This window comes from Macaca nemestrina, chromosome 9 (genome assembly GCF_043159975.1).
Source record: "Macaca nemestrina isolate mMacNem1 chromosome 9, mMacNem.hap1, whole genome shotgun sequence".
In the NCBI taxonomy this organism is placed as follows: Eukaryota; Metazoa; Chordata; class Mammalia; order Primates; family Cercopithecidae; genus Macaca; species Macaca nemestrina.
In genome coordinates this window covers 128661530-128685685 of record NC_092133.1, presented here as the reverse complement: position 1 = coordinate 128685685, position 24156 = coordinate 128661530, and the positions used below count along the sequence as shown (strand labels likewise).

Below are 24156 nucleotides of genomic sequence, written 5' to 3'. Positions count from 1 at the left end.
CCAACACCGCTGCCACCACCACCACCACCATCATCACCATCACCATATCATTACTAACATCATCACCATTATCATCACCACCATCACCACTACCATTGCCATCATCACCATCACTGCCACCATCACTACAATCACATCATCATCACCACCAACATCACCACCACTATCATCACCACCACCACCACCGCCACCACTGCCATTACCACCATCATCACCATCACCATATCATTACTAACATCATAACTAACACCGTTATCACCACCACCATTGCCACTACCATTGCCATCATCACCATCACTGCCACCATCATCACCATCACTACAATCACATCATCATCACCACCATCATCACCATCACTATCAACACCACCACCACCACCACTGCCATTACCACCATCATCACCATATCATTACTGCCATCATTGCCATTGTCATCATCACCACCATCGCCACTACCATTGCCATCACCACCATCCCACAACATCACATCATCATTACCACCATCGTCACCATCACCATCATCACCACCACTGCCACCACCACCACTGCCATTACCCCAATCATCACCATCATCATATCATTACTACCATCATCACCATTATCATCATCACCATCATCACCACCATCGCCACTACCATTGCCATCACCACCATCACTGCCACCATCATCACCATCACTATCATCATCATCACATCACCATCACCACCATCATCAGCACCATCACTATCACCACCACCACTGCCATCACCATCATCACCACCATCTTACCATTTCTGCCATCACCATTATCATCACGATCACCATCAGCACCATCGCCACTACCATGGCCATCACCATTACTGCCACCATCAACACCATCACATCATCATCACCACCATCACTACCCCCATCATCATCACCATCACCATCATCACCACCATCTTATAATTTCTACCATCATCACCATTATCATCACTGTCACCATCAGCACCATCGCCACTACCATCACCATCACCATTACTGCCACCATCAACACCATCACATCATCATCGCCACCATCACTACCCCCATCATCATCACCATCACATCACATCACCACCACCATCACTACACCCATCATCATCACCATCACCACCATCACCACCACCACCACCACCATCACCACCATCACTGCCACCATCATCACCATCACTGCCACCATCATCACCATCACTGCCACCATCATCACCACCATCACTACTTCCATTATGGTCACCATCACCATCATCACTACCACCACCACCGCTGCCATCACTACCATCACCATCATCACCACCACCATCATCACTATCACCATCATAATCATCACCATCACCACCACCACCACCGCCGCCATCACTACCATCACCATCACCATCATCATTATCGCCACCATTACCACCATCATCATCAACACCACCATCATCACCATCACCATCATAATCATCACCACAGCAGGTAACATGCTGCAACACTTACTATGTGTCAGGCATGGTACCAAGCACCCTACAGATACCAACTTCGTAAATTGTCACACTGGGAGGTAAATGCTACTATTATTCCCATTTCATAGATGAGGAAACTGAAGTAGAGAGAAGTTAAGTAATTTACTGAAGGTCACATGGCTAATAATGGCACAACCAGGATTTGAATCCAGACAGTCTGGCTCCAAAATCCACATAATTACTACCCTACGTTGTCTCTCATTTACGTACGTCCTTGGGTTGACCATCTTTTCAGATTACTGGCAATTTTTAGGTCTTCTTTTGTAAACTGTCTAATTGTGATCTCTGGACATTTTTTATTCACCTGTTTTACGGAATTGTAATAGATCTTTGTGCTACGTGTGTGCACATGCCCTGGTGTTCTGGTTGGAATACCAAAACACTTCACCAGAAGGAATAACACTACTAGGAAAAAAATATGAGGTTTTGGTACAGTGGATAAAAAACAAAGGTAACCCAAGGTACATCACACTACCTGCTGCTGGAAGAGAATTCACAGCCACAGTTGGGGAAGTTGGCTAAGGTTGACTCAGGTTATCAGGCTGTACTGGCCAAAGTTGGTCCTCATCCTGGATTGGGGCAGCCCTCTTACCTAAGTTGATCATGTGACCATCAAATTCAATAATGGCTTTCACCTGCAGTTCAGGATTTGAAGAAGTCACACAAATGAGTTTGTTTTTGTCAGTGGCTCATTTGTGTAATTCCAGTATGAGTTTCTTCACTCTTTTTTTCCCAAGTGTAATGCAGAGTCCAGAGCAGGAAGCCAACCTTCCAGCTGTCATCATCTGGCTGCACTACGGCCTCATCTAAAGTAGGATTTCAGCTCCATCACGGGTTTGGTAGCTTCAACCCATACTTAGTGCGTCCCTTCTCCTCTTGCGATTGGTGTAAGGAGTATGTACAAAGCACCATCGTCTCTGCGCAAAGCAGTAAGTCATGGACAAGCCCTAGAAGGCTCAAGAGCTCAGAGCTGCCCCAGAAGTGTATGGCCAGTGAGGGACAGAGATCATCAACAAAGATCCATCAAGCAGGCAGGTGGCTGCAGCTATTGAGGCTACAGCTTTGGATGAAGGTGACTGTGAGAGTAGCCAATAATTTAAATCTTTACACGGGTGTTAGCAGCAGAGGATGCCTAGCTCTAGACAATGGCTGAAAAATAAGCCCTGGAATCAATACAAGCGTGGCTGGAAAAGAGGAATCTTGATGATCCCCTTTGCTAGCTTCTAGTCCAGTTTGTTAACTAGTCCCTCTTTGCTAGCTTCTGGTCTAGTTTACTAACTCATCCCTCTTCTTACACATTGGGCTGTTTCAAGTTTTTGATTCTTCTAAACCTGTACCGTATTTGTATTGGAAATGTGGGAATGTATATTCTATCTCATTAGCTTCCTCCTTTCTGTTTTTGTTTGTTTGTTTTGTTTTGTTTTTTGAGACAGAGTTTCACTCTTGCTGCCCATTCTGGAGTGCAATGGCGCCATCTTGGCTCACTGCAATCTCCGCCTCCTGGGTTCAAGTAAATCTCCTGCCTCGGCCTCCCGAGTAGCTGGGATTACAGGCATGCACCATCATACTGGCTAATTTTGTATTTTTAGTAGAGATGGGGTTTCTCCATGTTGGTCAGGCTGGTGTTGAACTCCTGACCTCAGGTGACCTGCCCAGCTTGGCCCCCCAAAGTGCTAGGATTATAGGTGTGAGCCACAGTGCCCAGTCAGCCTCCTCCTTTCATAATTATTTCATTATTATCAAACAATTTTGGTGTCTACATCACATAAAAGCCCAATTCTGATAAGAGACAATGTTAAACTATAATAAACTTTCATACAACACTCATTGGCCAGAAATGCATCTAGCATGAAGTTTAGTTTGTGAAGTAAGACCTGTCTTTGTAGACAGTGCAAGATCAGAATACAGGAAGAAATATTTTAAGTGCTTTAAAATTTTGTTATTTACATATCTTTAAGATCATTATATACAATTGAAGATGAAATTCAAATTGTTCAGCCATTTGACAGACAAACAGGGATAGATCCGTGGCTTATGAGCCTCAAGGGAGCTGGTGGCTCACAAGCATCAAGTTGTAGATGGTTTTAAAAAGAAAAAAAAATGTTGGCCGGATGTGGTGGCTCACGCCTGTAATCCCAACACTTTGGGAGGCCGCGGCGGGAGGATCACCTAAGGTCAGGAGTTAGAGAACAGCCTGGCCAACATGGTGAAACCCCGTCTCTACCGAAAACATAAAAAATTAGCTGGGTGTGGTGGCACGCACCTGTAATCCCAGCTACTCGGGAGGCTGAGGCAGGAGAACTGCTTGAACCTGGGAGACAGAAGTTGCAGTGAGCTGAGATCGTGCCACTGCACTCCAGCCTGAGCGATAGAGTAAAACTCTGTCTCAAAAAAAAAAAAAAAAAGGTTGTAATACACACAGAAGTGAGATAGCTTGGTCCGAGGCTGGTATATGAGCGTGTGGTATGTGTTCAAGGGCAAAGGCCAGAGATGAGAGACAGAGAAAACAGTTTCTATGAGCAAAGTCAAAGGTCAAAGACAAGTTGGTGAGGCTGTACAAATGGCGCTTTTCACCAGGAATCACAAAGGTGAACCTGGAGTCCTCAAACACAAAAGGAAATGCACCTCCCAGATCCAAAACGGAGCCAGAGGTCATGGTCCGCTCTGGGATGGTAGAGGAAAGAAACAGAAATTTTTAAAAAACAGAGAAAGACCACAGAGCTCTGAGAAGTTGTCTACAAGACAAGAAGCAAGTGGCAGTGTCTAGAAGGGATGGCTTAAACCTGGGACAAGCAGGACTGGGGTCTCTCCTTTGCCAAAATGTATCTTTCCCCCTTATCCTTAGGAAGTGACAGCAAAAAGTCAACTCAAGAAGAACCCTGGGGTCTGATGGGTCCCTAATGCATAAAGTCTGTGGTTTTTTCAGAGCTATTCCCTCTCAGAACCTTCCCCAGCCTTCTGTTATCCCTGAGGATGGGGTCAGGCCCAGGACAAAGTATGTACTTGTCAAATCATGAGTTTTAAAGACAAATGGCTCCCTTTAAGCAGTCTGTTTCATTTACCAATGAAGACACTCATCCCCAGAGGGGTTAACTGACTTCCGAAGTCCAAGTGAGGGTTAGTGAAGGAAGCTTTTTGGTTCCTGGTTTAATACTCATCTCAACACACCACACTGCCTTCCTAAAACTTAACTGAGAAAGATTTTTAAATATTTTTTAGGAAACAGTCTGGAGAGGTGATACATGTTCAAGGATATTAACTTCAGCCCTATGTTCTAGCACAAAAGACTGAAAACTACCTTACTGTCTACTAACAGGGGACAGATTAAAGAGGTAATGGTCTATCCATTCAATGCTACAATATACAGTAGCCCCCCACCCTTTTTTTGGAATGGAGGTTTAATAGAAGAGAAAGAGAGCCGGGCGCGGTGGCTCAAGCCTGTAATCCCAGCACTTTGGGAGGCCGAGGCGGGCGGATCACAAGGTCAGGAGATCGAGACCACAGTGAAACCCCGTCTCTACTAAAAATACAAAAAATTAGCCGGGCGCGGTGGCGGGCGCCTGTAGTCCTAGCTACTCAGGAGGCTGAGGCAGGAGAATGGCGTGAACCCAGGAGGCGGAGCTTGCAGTGAGCCGAGATCGCGCCACTGCACTCCAGCCTGGGCAACAGCGTGAGACTCCGTCTCAAAAAAAAAAAAAAAAAAAAAAAAAGAAGAGAAAGAGAAACAGCTCTCTCTCTATATGGAGAGAGGAGTCTCTGAGTGGAAAGGATCCATATACAGCCTTTTTAAAAAGGAGGTTGGAGCTGAACATGGTGGCTCACGCCTATAATCCCAGCAACTCCAGAGGATCACTTGAAGTCAGGAGTTCAAGACCGGCCTGGGTAACACAGTGAGACATCCACCCCCGCAAACTCTAAAAACATACAATAAAACTAAAAGGAGGTTATCTATGTATTTTGATATATAATGACCTCCGAGATAGGCTGTTAAGTGAAAAATTAAGAGGCATGCTGCCATTTGTGTTGAAGGCCTGCGGAGACACATGTGTGCACATGCCCCCATCCTTGCCAGCACTGGAAGGACGCGCCAAGAGCCTGCAACAGGAGCTGCCTATCGGGAGAAGTTCACTGCAGGGAGAATGAGACTTAACTTCGCTGCCTCTCCTTGATGCCTTTTGAATTCTCTACCACATAGCTGACCTTTGAATAGATCATACTACTTACTCAAAACATTACATAATGAAAACACGAAAACGTCTCTAAGGCCAAAGTTACACACAGATGTTTTGTTTTATTTGTTTTTTTTTTTTGAGACAAGAATCTCGCTCTGTCGCCCAGGCTGGAGTGCAGTGGGTGATCTTGGCTCACTGCAAGCTCCGCCTCCCGGGTTCACGCCATTCTCCTGCCTCACCCTCCCGAGTAGCTGGGACTACAGGCACCCACCACCAGGCCCGCCTAATTGTTTTTTGTATTTTTAGTAGAGACGGGGTTTCACCATGTGAGCCAGGATGGTCTCGATCTCTTGCTCTCGTGATCCACCCCCCTCAGCCTCCCAAAGTGCTGGGGTTACAGGCGTGAGCCACCACACCCGGCCTACACGCAGATGTTTTATTAGTTAGTATACAGGCTGAGCTGTGTGGGCTCTAGTCCCAAAATAATAGCCGCTCACAACACAAGCACATTTAACTTTCATTAAAAGGTCTCTGCATCCCTCAGTGGGGAAGTTGTGCCCTAAGATTACAGCAGGGCTAAGTCCCTCCATCCTGTCTCCACTGCCCCAGGATGCTGGCTTGGTGCAGGTGCTCTGGAATAACTTCCTACCACTGGTACGCACATCCCAGCCAGCAGGAGGGATGAGTGGGGCCCTCCAGGTGCCCAGAGCAAACAGTGTCACTGTGGAAGAAGGGGCCCACTGGCAGCCTTGGCCATGAAGCTCCAGCAATAGGGAACTGAATAAATAATGGTACCCTGTATAGAATCACGTGACGGGATGGCCAGCCAATTGACCTGACTCAGGTGCAGGCTGTGCGGTGACCCGGAAAGACATTCAAATGACCTTTCTTTGTTTTTTGGTTTTTGTTTTTGTTTTTGTTTTTGAGACGGAGTCTCGCTCTGTCGCCCAGGCTGGAGTGCAGTGGCCAGATCTCAGCTCACTGCAAGCTCCGCCTCCTGGGTTTACGCCATTCTCCTGCCTCAGCCTCCCAAGTAGCTGGGACTACAGGCGCCCGCCACCTCGCCTGGCTATTTTTTTGTATTTTTTAGTAGAGACGGGGTTTCACTGTGTTAGCCAGGATGGTCTGGATCTCCTGACCTCGTGATCCACCCGTCTCGGCCTCCCAAAGTGCTGGGATTACAGGCTTGAGCCACCGCGCCCAGCCCAAATAACCTTTCAAATGACAACAGATCAATACAAACAATATACAGTAGGCACCCCTTATCCTCAAGAAGGTGTTCCAAGTCTCCCAAGCGATGCCTAAAACCACGGCTAGTCCCCACTCCTATCCTGCATAGCCTAGGCACAAAGGTATTTTTCCTTTTTCACAATTTTATGGGTAGATTATTATTATTTTTTGTTATTCAGTTTTTATTTCATTGTCATAAACTTAACTCTGCAATCCAGCTAGGCATGGAAGGGAACAAGGAAAACATGGGATCCAAAGGGAACTGCAGTGAGAGCACAAAGATTCTAGGATACTGCGAGCAAATGGGGTGGAGGGTGCTCTCCGGAGCTACAGAAGGAATGGTCTGGTGGTGAAGGTAAAACACACGTCAAACTTATTCGAGTTGTCCACAGTCCGCAGTGGCGATCTTCTTGCTGCTCTTGCCATTCCTGGACCCAAAGCGCTCCATGGCCTCCACAATCTTCATGCCTTCTTTCACCTTGCCAGAGACCACATGCTTGCCATCCAACCGCTCGGTCTTGGCAGCGCAGATGAAAAACTGGGAACCGTTTGTGTTGGGTCGAGCATTTGCCATGGACAAGATGCCAGGACCTGTATGCTTCAGGATGAAGTTCTCGTCATCAAATTTATCCCTGTAGACGAACTTGCCACCACTGCCATTATGGCGTGTTAAGTCACCACCCTGACACATAAGCCCTAGATTAATTCTGTGAAAGCAGGAACCCTTATAACCAAATCCTTTCTCTCCAGTGCTCAGAGCACGACAGTTTTCTGTCTTTGGAACCTTGTCTGCAAACAGCTTGAAGGAGACACGCCCCAAGGGCTCGCTGTTGACGACCATGTTGAAGAACATGGTGGGGTTGACCATGGCTGATAGTACAGGGCTCTGGGCGGCAGTGGCATCTGCAAAGCCTTTTTTTTTTTTTTTTTTTAAGAGACTGGGTCTCACTCTGTCACCCAGGCTGAAGTGCAGTGATGCAATCACAGCTCACTGCAGCCTTGAACTTCTGGGCTCAAGAGATCTTCCCGCCTCAGCCTCCTGAGTAGCTAGGAATACAGGTATATGCCACTATGCCTAGCTAATTTTTTTTTTTTTTTTTTCTGTAGAGGCAGGATCTTGCTATATTACCCAGGCTGATCTCGAACTCCCAGGTTCAAGTGATTCTCCCACCTTGGCCTCCCAAATCGGTGGGATTATAGGCATGAGCCACTGCACCTGGCCCCAAGGATTCCTTCTTACAACCACAGTATATGATCTTCTTTTCTTATTGAGAACGTTCACCTTTTCCCTTAAGAAAGCACTTTATGGCTTCTCTATGGTGTATCCAAATTGCCAGTGCCACTCCTCTTATGCTTCAGGGCCATGAGGAAGTAAAGTAAGGGTGACTTGACAACAAGCACTGTGATTCCAAGACAGTGAATCTCATCACAGAGACGGCTACTAAGTGAGCTGCAGGTGGGGACGCTGGCACAGGGAGGAGTCGCATCCAGGGTGGGACAGGGTGTGATGGTCCCAGATTTCATCACGCTACTCGGAAGGACATGAAATTGAAAACTCAGGCATTGCTTCTGGAATTTTCCATTAAATATTTTCAAACGGACGAAGGGTAACTGCAACTGCAGAAAGCAAAATCACAGATAAGGGGGTGATGTGGTTTGGGTGTATCCCCACCCAAATCTCACACTGAATTGTTGGGAGCAAGCCCCCAAAATCTGGCCATAAACTGGCCCCAAAACTGGCCATAAACAAAATCTCTACAGCACTATAACATGTTCTTAACGGCCCTAACCCAAGCTGGAAGGTTGTGGGTTTACGGGAATGAGGGCAAAGAACACCTGCCCTGCCCAGGGTGGAAAACCGCTTAAAGGCATTCTTAAGCCACAAACAAAAAGCATGAGCGATCTGTGTCTTAAGGGTGTGTTTCTGCTGCAATTATTTCAGTCCATCCTTCGTTTCCCTTAGGGGATACTTTTAATTAATTTAATATCTATAGAAACAATGCCAGTAACTGGTTTGCTGTTAATAAATATGTGGGTAAATCTCTGTTTGGGGCTCTCAGCTCTGAAGGCTGTGAGACCCCTGATTCCCCACTTCACACCTCTATATTTCTGTGTGTGTGTCTTTAATTCCTCTAGCGCCGCTGGGTTAGGGTCTCCCCAACCAAGCTGGTCTCGACATTGAATTGTAGTTCCCATAATCCCCACGTGTTATGGGAAGGACCCGGCGGGAAGTAACTGACTCATGGGGGGGGTTACCCTCATGCTGTACTCGTGACAGTGAGTTCTCTTTTATAAAGGGCTTTCACCCGCCTCACTCTCATTCTCTCTCCTGCCACCCTGTGAAGAAGGATGCATTTGCTTCCCCTTCTGCCATGAGTGTAAGTTTCCTGAGGCCTCTCCAGCCATGCGGAACTGTTGAGTCGATTAAACCTCTTTCCTTTAAAAATTACCCAGTCTAACGCACATCCTTATAGCAGCATGAGAACTGATTAATACAGGACTAATATACTGCTATATTTGCATTTTTGTAAATATTTATAAACAGGAAAATGTATATACGAATATACCAAGGCATGGCGTTTTTGCTTAGTGATTCATTCTAATGTTCTACATTTAAAATGTGGTTTCGCGTCAAGAACTTTTTAAAAACTTCATTTGGAAACTGAAACAAGCACTCTGCTTTCGCTGGTTCTTTTTTTAGTTTTCTTAAAATGTTAATAAGTACCCCCAAAGTAGTGAAGAGCAAGTATCGTATCCCCCTGCCCTCCCAAAAAAAGAAACAGTAAAGGAAAAACCTGTGGGAATTTCTTATATTAACTGAATCCCCATCCTTCTCTGGGAAGGCACTGCATGAGCTGGAACACCGAGGAAACACAGCCACGGGAATAAAGAAGTCCCGATTTCCCCGGGGCATGTGAGTTTAAGCCAGAACAGAAGCGCACTAAACAAAACAGAAACTGTAAAGGTGACATCCCAATTCAGCCCTTGAGTCCAACCAGATTTTCTCCTAAGGCTGGGAAAGCATGACAGGCCACTACCTTACTCAAAGCACCCACAAAAAGCCACCATCAAGGGCAGATTGGGCATAGGCTGCAGCACTGGGGTACAGGTGGGCTGAAGTGGGTACCTCCCGGCAGCACTTTCACCCAGGAGATTCCATAGGCCATGTCACTTCTCACAGGAACTTGGCTTCATGGAACTCGGAATGATGGTGATGCTGGGGGCAGAGGCTCCAGAGAAAGGGGTGCTGATATGTACGAGGCTACCGGTAAGGCAGTCAGAAAAGAGATGATTAAGCCATGAAAGAAGCAAAAAAAGAAAAAAACTTGTTACGAATTACACTGATGCTATAAAATAAAAGGAGTCCTTTAAGGGACTAGAGAGAATAGAGTTCCTAATTATTGATTTGCAATAGTCTTTAAGCAAAGAAATGTATGATTTTTAAAAAATTAATTCACTGACCCATTATGCTGGTGAATTTTGGCTCCAAAGGTGTTCAGGTTGGTAATCAATCTATGACTTGTAGAGAAAAAGACCTTGAGATATTATCAAATTACTCTTACCGAGAGTCCATGAGACTGTAGTTTAGTGAAAAGCAACAGATTTACAGTCAGATAGACTAAAAAGCTAAGTTTGAATTTGAGTTATGGCCTGGATAACTTATGAAAACTGATAAGCCTCAGTCTCTTCATTTGTTATTGTAATGAGTCAACCAGGGAAAATATATAAGGCCGGGCATGGTGGCTCACGCTTGTAGACCCAGCACTTTGGAAGGCTGAAGGAGGGCAGATCACTTGAGGTCAGGAGTTCAAGATCAGCCTGGCCAACATGGCGAAAACCCATCTCGACTAAAAACACAGAAGTTAGCCGGGCATGGTGGCAGGCACCTGTAATCCCAGCTACTTGGGAGGCTGAGGCAGGAGAATCCCCTGAACCCAGGAGGCAGAGGTTGCAGAGAGCCAAGATCACGCCACTGCACTCCAGCCTGGGTAACAGACTGATACTCTATCTCAAAAAAAAAAAAAAGAAAAAGAAAAATACATAAGCATACACCAAGAGCTCAAAAAATTAGTTACCATTTAAAAATGTGGGGTCCTATAGAGCCAAACAAAACTAAAAACTCTACAGCCAAAGTCCTCTCAATGAGAAGTAGAAAAAGAAAAGCCTTCACCTATTATTAATGCATATAAAATAAAGACAATTTGAAATACATTTGTCAATGGGAATTAAGAGCTATTGGAATCCATTCTGCAAATCTTTAGCAAGTTACAAACACGGGAAAGGTACCACATATCCCAAGGACTGGAGACTGAAAGTGCTGCCTCCGTGCGCACAGTCTACCTGTGAGTAGACAGGCAGACACATGCTGGGTTCTGTAGACATGTTTTGAGGTGTGTCTAAGTTCAGGCTGCTATTACAGACTACGGTAGACTGATTACTTAAAGAACAGACATTTATTTCTTGCAGTTTTGGAGGCTCAAAGTCCACCAAGATAAGGGTGCCAGCAGGGTCAGCTTTTTGGTGAGGGCCTCATTCTTGGCAGAGCAACAATGTGCTGGACTCTTGATCACTTTATAAGCACACACTGATCCCATTCATGGGGGCTCCACCCTTGTGAGCTATTTACCACCCAAAGGTGCCACCTCCAGACACCATCACGTTGGGGATTTAGGCTTCAGCATATGGATTGGGAAGGACATACAATTCAGTCCCAGCAAGATGCCAGCATTGCTCACTATGTTCTTCCCTGAAAACTTCCTTTGCCCACAGGTCTCACCAAAGGTGTGGCCCTCAGTGACCATGTTGTACCACACAATACCCTCCTACTCCTCCCTTTCCATTCTCCACCACAGCGGCCTGGATCATGCCTGGATAATCCCTTTCTTGGCCAGAAACCAGTGAGATCCTTTCTGGAGAATCTGAACTAAGGAACAGATGCTTGGGGCAGTCTAGTTGACAGAGAGGAAGACAGAGAGGGAGAGAGGTTAGAAAGGCAGACGGACCTTGGGTACTTGACTTTCTAATGTCTAATTCTAATAAAGTCCAGCCATACTTTATTTTCAGATAACCTATTGTATATTTAAATAAAACTTGCTTGTTTGTGTGTTTGTTTTCTTGAGACAGAGTCTCACTCTGTCGCCCAGGCTCACTGAAGTACAGTGGTACAATCTCGGCTCACTGCAGTGTGTGCTTATAAAGTGATCTCCATCTCCCAGGTTCAAGCAGTTCTGCCTCAGCCTCCCGAGTAGCTGGGATTACAGATACCCGCCATCACGCCGGACTAATTTTTGTATTTTCAGTAGAGACGGGGTTCCACCATGTAGCCCAGGCTGTTCTAGAACTTCTGAACTCAGGTGATTCACCCGCCCTGGCCTCCCAAAGTGCGGGAATTACAGGCGTGAGCCACTGCACCCAGCGAAATAAAATCTTTTACTCCAGCTGGCTGGTAGATGCTACACACACACTAAGCAACAGACGCAAAGACCCACGTTCCCCATTTGTGATTGCGGACAAGGCACTCACCTCTTGGAGCCACAGCTTGGCTCAGGAGAACGAGGGTCTGCCCGAGTGGAGGGCTGGGGAGATAAAGTGATAGCAACTGGGAAAGATGTCATGGGACAGATACACTCACTAAGAGGTAGAGGGCCTCTGGCAGGGGTCAACGCCTTCGGTCATAGTGACTGCGGAAGGCTTCATGAAAGAAAGGATATTTGGGCTGACCTTGAATTTAGAGAAGAGGAGAAGAAAGATCAGGAGACACTCTCAGAAGCAGAGGAAGCCATGGTCCACAGAAATGCGTGGGCAGTAACATTCCTGTTGGTGAACAACGATGTCTGACACTGAATTCAAAGTTGTTTCCTGCGCTACTCTATAATCAGACCTCCCTCCCTCCCCATGAGCCAAAAATGCTTCAGCAAATGCTGTACACAATAGCTGGATTTTAGTGATTCCTGCGAGGAGGGTGGTGAGAGACACAGAACTGAAGATAACCATGTTCCACCCAAGGTCAAACGTTGAACAAAAAGAGCACACTAAGGACACCCAGACACAAGGAGCCCAGTGATGGGGTAAACTGGCTGCAGTGTGGGTGTGCTTGAGGACCATGAAAACTTAAGACCCCAAGAAACCCCCATGAACATGTATCAGCTCGGGCCATTTTGTTTAGGTACTAAAGGAAAGGTGCCAGGCGTGGTGGCTCACGCCTGTAATCCCAGCACTTTGGGAGGCTGGGGTGGGGAGATCACCTGAGGTCAGGAGTTCAAGACCAGCCCGGCCAACATGGTGAAACCCCATCTCTACTAAAAATACAAAAATTAGCTGGGCGTGGTAGTGCATGCCTGTAATCCTGGCTACTCGGGAGGCTGAGGCAGGAGAATTGCTTGAACGCGGGAGGTGGAGGTTGCAGTGAGCCAAGATCATGACACTGCACTCCGGCCTGGGCAACAGAGTGAGACTCCATCTCAAAAAAAATAAAAATAAAATTTAAAAAAAAAAAAAAAAAAAAAGGAAAGGCGATCCCAGCATGTCAAAGGACATGGAAACCCTTTGGTCATAGAACAGGGGAAAAAAAGGCAGAAGCTTCTAGACTGAAAACAAGTTAAAACAGACAAAAAGAATAAGGTTACCTAGAAAAGAAAGAGAAGAAGAGAAAACAGCATCTGGTCAGGCACAGTGGCTCACACCTGTAGTCCCAGCACTTTGGGGAACCGAGGGGGTTGGATCACCTGAGGTCGAGGTCAGGAGTTCGAGACCAGCCTGGCCTGGGTGACAGAGCAAGACTCTGCCTCAAAAATCAAAAACAAAACAAGAAAACAACATCTGTACCAGTAAATGGTGGAAGATATTAAACCAACGTTTATGGAGTTTCAAGGAAAATGATTGTTATCATAGAGTCACATGCACACCCAGGCTATGCATTATGTGGGAGGGGAAAAGAATGGCATTTTGAGACATGCAAGAACTCAAAATATATCATCCACACACTCTAAGAAAAAAAATCATATGAGAATGCTCTTAAAGAAAAAAAAGAGAGGATGTGTTTTATTTTTTACTTTTATTTTTTCTAGACAGAGTCTTGCTCTGTCGCCCAGGCTGGAGTGCAATGGTGCGCTCTCGACTCACTGCAACCTCCACCTCCCGGGTTCAAGCCATTCTCCTGCCTGCCTCAGCCTCCTGAGTAGCTGGGATTACATGCGCCCGCCACCACACCTGGCTAACTTTTTTTTCTGTATTTTTAGTATTGATGGCGTTTCACCATGTTGTCCAGGCTGGTCTCGAACTCCTGACCTCAGGTGATCTGCCCACCTCGGCCTCCCAAAGTGCTGGGATTACAGGCATGAGCCACCACGCCTGGCCGGGAGGATGTGTTTTATAAGGAACAATGAAACCCATAAAAACAGTAGAGCTGTCAGGAAAGTCTAAAACGTTTTTGTTAACAGGGATGTGAAACATCATGTAATAGTTAAGAAAAAAGTCTCTAGTGACACAAGGGCAAAAATAAAATAATTACAATTCCAGGTTATTTCAGTAAAACACAGGAAATGAAAAGAAGTCAAAATATCCTACCCGTTTTTTCTTGTGAGATGGGAGAATATTTTAAATAGTGGTTAATTCTTTGATATGGATAAAAAAAATATGGATGAAAACATGCTTGCTCAAAATGTACAGATCGCCAGTCACGGTGGCTCACACCTGTAAGTCCCAGCACTTTGGGAGACCGAGGTGGGTGAATTGCTTGAGCTCAGGAGTTCAAGACCAGCCTAGACAACACAGTGAGACCCTGTCTCTACAAAAATACAAAAATTAGCCAGGTGTGGTGGCATGTGCCTGTAGTCCTAGCTACTTGAGAGGCTAAGGTGGGAGGATCACTTGAGTCCAGAAGGTCAAGGCTGTAGTGAGCTGAGATTGTGCCACTGCACTCCAGCCCAGGCGACAGAGTGAGACCTTGTCTCAAAAAAAAAAAAGCATCAGATAATCTACAGAAGAAAAAAAGAATGAAAACTAGACATAGTCTGCCAAAGACAGGAAATAAAATACAGAAATTTTTGAGTACCAAGAAAGCTTACAAACAAAATTCAAAGACTGAATATGATCTGAGCTGTCCAATATGATAGCCACTAGTCACATGGAGCTATTTAAATTTAAATTAATTCAAGTAAAATAAAAACACTCAGCTCCTCAGTCACACTTGTCACATGCAAGTCCTCCATGTGTTGATGACTGCCCAACTGGATTACTATCACCCCAGAAAGTGCCAGCAGACAACAGTAACAGTAAAAGATACACGGTAACAAATGCACCAGGTATGGTAAGATCCCAGTCATGCTAAACACACACACATATTAAAAACTGAGTTAATTAAACTGTCAGTGGTGACATCTCTGGGAAATAAGGTGACCAGGGACTTTCACTCTACGTTATATACCTTATTGTTTGATATATATATTTGATTTATATATATATTTGATTTATATATTTCTATGCATTTGATATTATATATCTCTATTTGATATTTACATACCTCTATATATTTGATATTTATATATTTATATATTTGATATCTATATATGTGATATATATAAATATATACATGTAAGATATATATATATGTATATTTTTAGACAGAGTCTCATCCTGTTGCCCAGGCTGGAATACAGTAGTGCGATCACAGCTCTTTGGGCTGAAGCAATTCTCCCATCTCAGCCTCTCATGTAGCTGGAACTATACACATGCACCACCATGTCTAGCTCATTTTTTAGTTTGTAGAGATAGGGTCTTGCTATGTTGCCCAGGTTGATCTGGAACTCTTGGCCTCAAGCGATCCTCCGCCTTTGCTTCCCAAAGAACTGGGATGACAGGCATGAGCCACCATACCTGGCCCTATCGTTTGATTTTTGAATAAGCATATTTTTAAAAAGTCATTAACATGTTTTCAAATGAAACAACAATCAATTTCTTGAACTTGGAGTAGTACTTGGTTCTGTTAAAATAAAGTGATTTTAACTAGTATAGATGTATAGCGTACATTTGTGCTAATAAACAAAGATGGCAAAGTATGTGTCCTATATTTAGACAACCCTGGAAAAAGTTTGTTCTGGGCCAAAGGGTGACATCACCCATTCAGATGCAAGTCTTAGCAGATACTTGACCATTTCAAACCGCAGTTCTTGATTTGAGGAAGTCCCTCAGGCGGAGACCGTTGTTAATCCATTTTTCCATTTAGATTTATACAGTTGACAACAGATCAAATTTCAGAAAGGGCAGCTTTGAGTTATCCCTAAATTTTCCATAAGAAAAACCTATTGCAAGTCATAATATGTTTCTGCGTTTTCCCGCTGATAGCACACAGCTGACAAAGGGGAAGTTCCCAACTCAATTTCAACAATAGACAGATAAAGTCGGATACAACAACATAGTACCCAAAGAAGAACTTCCTTTTTTTTTTAACCCCCCTAAATTGGGGATGGTAGAAGATAGGTTATGTTCTTTGTTAAAAGAATTCCAAAGTTTTCATCTTTGTCCAATACCAGGTCTTCAATCTTTCTAAGAAAAAGAACTCTTAAAAACATATTAACCCTTAAATACTAAAACTATTTCATGTCTACCCCAGGGACTAATTTAGTCATGTATCTGCCAACAAAGACATACTTATAATCTATGTTTATTTTGGTTCCTATATAAATCTTCTTAGTAGCTGCTTCCAGTGAATATTGAGGGAAAAGCTCTCTTAATGGAAAGCTATGAGAAACATCTATTTTTCCAGGACGTATATGCACTCCGTAAGTCAATGTTGGTAAAGCAAGGGGAGAGATTTGGTTTTGTTACCAAAGTTCAACATGAATTTTATTTGACTCCATCTCCAACAATGGACAATAATATTAGCTCAGTAAGAGATCATGATTAATACCAAATGTATTTCATAAACAGAGAAGCCCGACACCAAAAGGACAGCGAGAAGAAGACAGTGGGTTCCAAACGATTCTTCAACAATTTGCCCTGTCCTCAATGTCCCCAAAGCCCTTCAGAAGAAAGTAACAGAAGGCAAGAACACAGCAAAATGAGGGAAGTATTAAAGATCCTTGAGCATCTTAACCTCAGATCCAACCGTGAAAGCTCCCAGGAAATTCATCCTCCAGGCCGGGTGCCATGGCCTGTAATCCCAGCACTTTGGGAGGCCAAGGCAGGGGCATCACCTGAAGTCAGGAGTTCAAGACCAGCCTGACCAACATGGTAAAAACCCATCTCTACTAAAAATACAAAATTAGCCGGGTGTGGTAGCGCACGCCTGTAATCTCAGCACTTTGGGAGGCCAAGGCTGGGGGATCACCTGAGGTCAGGAGTTTGAGAACAGCCTGACCAACATGGTAAAACCCCGTCTCTACTAAAAACACAAAATTAGCTGGGTATGGTGATGCATGCCTCTAATCCCAGCTACTCGGGAGGCTGAGGCAGGAGAATTGCTTGAACCCAGGAGGCGGAGATTGCAGTGCACCAAGACTGCACCATTGCACTCCAGCCTGGGCGACAAGAGCAAAACTCCATCTCAAAAAAAAAAAAAAATCCTCCACGTCACCTCTTTCGTACCACTGCCACCCATAGCAGAACAGAAATTTTCAGTAATCAGGACTATTTCTAATAATTCATATAGCTGGACTGAGGTTAATTTTTATCTATGTAGAAAGTCTTTCCAGGCTCCTTCAAGCTCTGTATAAAGACCCACTCCCTAATTCTAATTGCAAATCATGTGTTAAAGCAAGTTTATAAAGATCTCTTTAGGCAATTCGCTATTAGCCTGATTCTAATTGCCGCATAGTGTTTGAAAATAATAAAATTATACTTGTCTGAATATAGTCTCATTAAAACTGACAATCCCTCCTTCCCCCATGTTCTTTGTAATTCATGAAATTGTTATCGTGGTTTGCCACTTTCATGCTTGGGTGGACCAAAAAGTTAAAGAGTACATTTAACTCTTTACACTGGCTCACACCTGTAATCCCAGCACTTCGGGAGGCTGAGGCAGGCAGATCACCTGAGGTCAGGAGTTCCAGACCAGCCTGACCAACATAGTGAAACCGCATCTCTACTAAAAATACAAAAATTAGCTGGGCGTGGTGGCACGCGCCTGTAATCCCAGCTACTCAGGAGGCTGAGACAGGAGAATTGCTTGAATCTAGGAGGCGGAGGTTGTAGTGAGCCGAGATTGCACCACTCCAGTCTGGGTGACAGAGCAAGACTCCGTCAAAAAAAAAAAAAAAAAAAAGAGTACATTTTCCACGAAAAACAAGATATAAAGACAGTGAGACAAGTATTTTATAACAGTTACACCATTGCTTTTAATTAAACATAAAACATCTGATATTTCATTCATGGACTCTTAGCATTATTTATAAAACGAAATACCCTTTTTAGTCCATGAAGAAAATTCCATGAAAATAAAATAAAAGCATATGCAGTTTTATATATTTACATACTTACATTCTGGAGCACAACAAGACTCTAATTGGGTATTTTCCTTTCATTTGAGGCTCTAGTTTCAATTTAGTATGTCTAAAACGACTAGTAAATACATTATACTGAGTGGTGGGGTAAATGAATTCTTTCAGGCCACAAGAGTATATTCAGTAAATTACCGCTCTGCACTGGCCGCTGCCTGGTGGCCTCAAATTGACAAACTGCCTTTAAAAGGTGAAACATGTTCTTACTGATTCATCCAAAGGCTCATTATTTGTTATTTATTTAAACTGATGGGAATGAAGAGGCCAAGGATAGAAAAAGAGTCTTTGAAATTTTAACATTTACAAACTTGAGCTACTTAAAGAAAACCTAGGTTTCTACTGCGATATCGTCAGTACATGAGCCAAATAAAACACATTTACTCCCCCAAATTTGGCACACATTGTCTAAATTCAAATCCAAACAGGCAATCCAAGGAGAGCAGTCATTTGGAGTTTTCCTAATCTCCTTACATTTAAATAGAGTACAATACATCTATTATGTTAATCTTTTCCCACTAGAAGCTATTAACATGGTATCTGCTCTTGGTTTAAACATTTCAGTACACGCGGCATCTCTAAATTTTGATAAACTTTCTAACATATAATGAATGTGCTGATATACAAAACTGAAAACTTCTGAAGGCAGCAGAGATGCCTCTGGGTGCTACTCTGGGAACTTTAGCTGCTTGAAAGGTGTCAGGGGACAGGCTCAGATCAATGGGCACACAGATGAGGAATTCTTTGTACCAGGGACATTCTCAACAGTGTAGGCAAAGAAGTCCTAATCAAGCCCCCAACCCAGAATATCAATCAAAGGAGGAACAATAAACAGGAATTACAGCAGAGAAGATAAAAATCCAGGGTCTCTCCAAAAGACAATACAGGTACTTAAGTTAATCCGTCAGCTTGCATCTGCACCTGGGCCCATTTCTGGCACTAGAACTACCATTTCAAAAACATATTTGTATTTAGCTATCTATTACAAGTACGTTTCTATCCCTGCATAAACAGAGTTCAGGTTCAGATTTCTGCGCAATTTCCTTTCCTCTTTTAAAAAAAAAAAAATTCTAGACTGGAACATTCGATACTTGCAGCCGCCACTGAAGTATTCACGGCAAAAATAAAAACAACCTGCAAATGGGAGATGCATATAGTCGGCTTTTCTTTTCCTTGATTTCTTGTTAATATTTTATAATGAATTAGAGGTCAGTAAAAAGTCCCTTTCTTTAATAAATCTTAAAATAAACAAGTAGAATGCAAATGATTTACACTTTCAATGATCAATCATTTCAAGAATCTCTCTACGAACTGAGTAAACCATCTGTGACTCAGGCCTCCCTATCATGTTTTTTAAGCTGACCCACTTCTCCATCACTCACCATGGTTCGAAAAATCTCACTTCTAAGGGTGTAGCAAGAACCGCTCTGTGCCAGCGCATAGTTTGAATCCAATAGGGTAAAAGGGTAATGCAAACAGCACTTTAAAAGGACACCAGTTTTTATGTAAAATGACCCACTGCCTCTAAAAAGAGAGCATCAACACCGGCCTTCACCTGAAGCAATCCTTTTCTCCAACAGAAGAGCAAATCAAGTCTGTAGGGTTAGGGGGCAAGGGCAAAGGATTAAGAAACCCGATCAAGTGTGAAAATGCTTGGTGCATCGAGTTTTGGAGATCAAATACTAGCTTTGCAAACGGGATGCGGCCAGGTCAGCGAGAGCCCGGCTCAGGGGATCGGCCCTGCTCTGAAAAGCTGTAGGGACACGCGAGGCGGTGCAAAGCCCAGTATCCCCAGCAGGGGCCGGGCCCGGGACCCCCTCCGCGCCAGAACTTTGCGCAGTTCGCCGCCCGCAGCCCCGACACCACCAGGGGCACCTCCATGCCGCTCCACCCACGTCTTTGCCCATTCTTTTTGGGTGGCGGCCGTGGAGAGGGGGTCTGAAGGGACTTAACAAGGATGGCAGGGGGCAGAAGAAGGCGACCTCCTACCCCAGGCTACGGCCGCCACAAAGGGCAGGGCGTCGCGCCTCTCCCTCGGAGCCCACCGGAGCCACCCGCGGGCGAGGGCAACACGCGCCTCCTGGGCCAGGCCGCCGGCGGGGATGGGCGAGGCCGGCCGGGGGCGCACGGCAGGTGACAGTAGCGTCGCCGGTCCCCGCCCGGGCCCCAGCCTCCCCGCCCACCCCGGGCCTCGCCTCCCCGCGCACTGTCCTCTCCCGCGAGCCCCGGACCTCACCACGGGCTCCGCGCCGCGGAGAAGCCATCGCGGGGCGGAGCGGCCGAAGAGCCCCCATTCCTGGGAGCCAGCCCCCGAGCGAGAGACCCTGGCGCGCGCGGTCCCCGCCCTGTAGCTCCCGGTGCGCCCGCACGCCGCCCCTACCCTTTGGCGTGCTCCATCTCCTCCTCATTGTCTCCGTCTATCCCGCACGTGTCCTGGTCGTCCAGTTCCAGGCTCTGCTGGCTGGCCGCAGACTCGCTGTCCTCCGCCATCGCGGCGGCGCTGGCTGGGGAGGCGGCGCTCGGGGCCGGGCCCGCGCGGCGGGGCGGGCGCGGCCGCAGCTCCCTCTAGTGCCGCCCGCCGTACTGCTTGGAGTCGTAGCCCTGGCGCTGCGCCCCGCCCCGCCGGCCCCGCCCTGCCCCACGGGCTTCAATCCCGCTCTTGAACCCCGCCCACCTCTTCGTCCCTCCCCTCAAGCCCCGCCTCTCCCCGTCCTGCCGGCTTCAATCCAGCTCTCTAACCCCGCCCACCTCTGAGGCCCCTCCCCTCCAGCCCCGCCTCTCCCCGCCCGGCCGGCCTCAATCCCGCCCTCTAACCCCGCCCCGCCCCTCCCAGCTGGCCCCGCCCCGCCAGCTCCAACCCTGCCCACCGTGGCCAGCCCTGCGCAGGGCGAGTCCTGTATATCCAGGCCTGCGCGGTGCCTCTACCTGGGGCTGGGCTCTCAAGGCTGAAAACCTGCAGACTTGACATCCTGAGTGGCGGCATTTTTGGAACACAGGCCATGCGATTTTACTTCCGGACGACTTAGGGAGCGCTCCCAACCCGTGCAGGGGACTTTCCCACTCAGGAGTAGGCACTCAGGGCTGAGGCTTTCCAGAAGCTCTTCCCGCCCCTCCACATACATGTTAACAATCCATTTCGCATCTATCCATCTAATACATTATAAAATCAAATTCAAAGTCAAAACAGTATTTCAAACCCTCCCACCGCCCTGTCCCAACCAGGCTTGCAGCACTAAAACTCTTGACAGAGAAATTCTTGAGCTACCCGTGCTTTTCCTGGACACTACGGACGGCTCAGACCAGAACAGACATCTTGAGGGACATGGGGACGTGTCCACGATGCCGGGGGATTGGACAGTTTCAGGTAGGCCACCCTGGTTTTCCCAAAGTCAAGGTTGTGACCTAGATTTCCAAGCGAACGCGCACGGCCTTCTGTGCTGAAATCGTCCTCTGTCTCTCTCAGAACAGGGAAGGGAGGCACTCTGTAGTATTGCCAAATAGAAGGCCGATGAAGTTCAGCCTTTCTTATTTGCTATTGCATTCTGTACAGAGCAGCCCTGTCCTTTGCTTTGCTGAGATGATCTTGTTCAAAGGTGCTGCCAGGCCACCAGAAGTCTGTGCGGTGGTTTTGCAAAGAGAGTCGTCAGAACCCGCTCAGTGAGGAATATGAGACTTTAAAGAGCCTGAATTTTTTGGTGTGGGTCCTTTATTTGCAGAAGATACTAGGAGCATTCTATGGCTTTTTTCCCCAAGGGAGACTAAGTTTTTAAAACGCAATGAGCTAGAAGTATCAAAAGATGAAAATTGCAGAGCGATTTCAAAGTCCATCAGCTGTTTGGCGTTGACACAACTAAAATTCTGTAAGAAGGGCAAATGTGGCCAAAACACCAAAGGAAATACAATATTGCCTTTAACAATTGCAACTCTTTGTGAGGCAAAATGTCATATGTCACCTCTGTGAAACTTTAGGATAAAAGCAAATACAGATGAGTGAGGTTCCTGCAGCTCACCTCTACGAACATGGGTTGTTGGAGAACCCGTAGCTGGGTCGGGTAACCAACACGAAACTGGCCAGGAGCAAGCTTATCAATCAGATCAGCCACTGTAACCTGCCAGAAGGGTTCTCTAAAAGAGTTTTTAACACTTAAGGCAAAGGAAACTCAGCAAACATATTTATTTGAATTTTCAAGAAGTTTTGACTAAGAACTGCTCTAAAAAAGAATAAGAAAACAAATAATCCTGGAGAAATAAAATGAGGGCATCAAAAACCAGTGAAACACTAGAAGACAATGATAAACAGGGAACATCTGTTCCCCAGAACAGAAAGAAGTTGGTCCAGACGTCGGTACAGTACTGGATTGAAGTATTATTTAATACAAATGTTTTACAGCATTAATCTTTGGAAGGAGGGAAAAGTTTACAGATGACCCTGGGCCTTCCTAAATCCTACCGTCCTGTATAGAAACACTATGTTTCTAAACATTTTTACTTCTTTCCCTGGCTTAATTCCAGAGTTTGGAGAACTGGAACCAAGTGGCATCTTCCAGAGTCTTATATCTGAAGTTTATTTGGTGGATGGGATCACTGCAGAATGACTTCCAGTGTATTATTTTTTCAAGTTTCAGTTATTTATTAATCAGTGTAATCTCCAATAGGTTACATCAACATGATTTCATTCATTTAGAGGAGAAATATTTCCTAGTGAAGTGGAAAATTGTGCGGATGAATTCTGGAAGACCTTCGGTCTAAAGCAGCTTTGTAGTGAAACATTTCATTTAGAAGTCTGGACCTTCGTTCTTCAGTTTGCTGTGATCCACATTCATTGAGTAGAACTTGTATTGATCATCGGGACCCAGTTTGTTCCAGGGATCTGGGTGATTCTTTCTGTCCCAACTAACATCCGGATTGAACAATGCCAGATGCAAGAGATACAGTCCTGCTCCAGTACCTCCAGCTCCAATAAATACTAAGAGGGGGATCAAGCTTGGATGCTTCTTAGCCTGACCGATGATCTGGTGGAGCATGTTAGCGGCAGAGACCTCTAATTGGAAAGGAGAGAACCAGCCTAGCCACCAGGCCCTGGGCTAAGTAGTATCTCACCAGTGTATTTTAAAAGGCCTTTGGGAATTTTGTATTCTGCTTGGCCCATTCCTAATACAGATGTAAGACTATAGTCATATAATTGTTCTTGTTTTATTTAAACTATTTTGACTTCTTTTTTAATTTTGGTAAAATACATACAACATAAAATGTACTATTCTAACCACGTTTTTTGTTTGTTTGTTTTGTTTTTGTTTGAGACAGAGTTTCACTCTTGTTGCCCAGGCTGGAGTGCCATGGCACGATCTTGGCTCACTGCAACCTCTGCTTCCCAGGTTCAAGAGATTCTCCTGCCTCAGCCCCCCGAGTAGCTGGGATTACAGGTGCCCACCACCACGCTGGCTAATTTTTGTATTTTTAGTAGAGACGGGGTTTCGCTGTATTGGCCAGCCTGGTCTTGAACTCCTGACCTCAAGTGATCCACCCTCCTCGGCCTCCCAAAGTGCTGGGATTATAGGTGTGAGCCACTGTGCCCAGCCTAGAGTGTTTTATTATGCAGTAATAACTAATCAACATACAGAAAAACAAAGACCAAAAGAAATCCTTAGGCCGGGCACAGTGGCTCATGCCTGTAATCCCAGCACTTTGGGAGGCTGAGGCAGGTGGATCACAAGGTCAGGAGATCGAGACCATCCTGGCTAACATGGTGAAAACCTGTCTC

General features: G+C 45.5%; 2 protein-coding genes across 6 annotated transcripts in view; both read right to left on the bottom strand.

The window, feature by feature from the left end:
- LOC105468344 (N-myristoyltransferase 2) overlaps positions 1-20981 on the bottom strand; it is a 64339-nt gene extending 43358 nt beyond the window's left edge. For 3 of the 5 annotated variants that reach the window (XM_071070448.1, XM_071070445.1, XM_071070446.1), the window contains exon 1: positions 20776-20931. In XM_071070448.1, the coding sequence (XP_070926549.1) occupies positions 20776-20803 (28 nt within the window). In that variant the 5' untranslated portion in view covers positions 20804-20931. Of the gene's footprint in view, positions 1-20775 lie in introns of all 5 variants that reach the window. The other 2 variants (XM_071070447.1, XM_071070449.1) reach the window with 2 other exon arrangements.
- A 710-nt stretch (positions 20982-21691) lies between these two features.
- LOC112427778 (cytochrome c oxidase subunit NDUFA4) lies at positions 21692-23782 on the bottom strand. Its single transcript, XM_071068874.1, has one exon. The coding sequence runs from the start codon at positions 23417-23419 to the stop codon at positions 23171-23173; it is 249 nt and encodes an 82-aa protein (XP_070924975.1). The 5' UTR covers positions 23420-23782; the 3' UTR covers positions 21692-23170.
- Between the last annotated feature and the right edge of the window lie 374 nt (positions 23783-24156).

What these genes read in the sequence shown, in the direction of transcription:
- LOC112427778 (XM_071068874.1), bottom strand. Translation starts at nt 23,419, where the DNA reads ATGCTCCACCAGATCATCGGTCAGGCTAAGAAGCATCCAAGCTTGATC.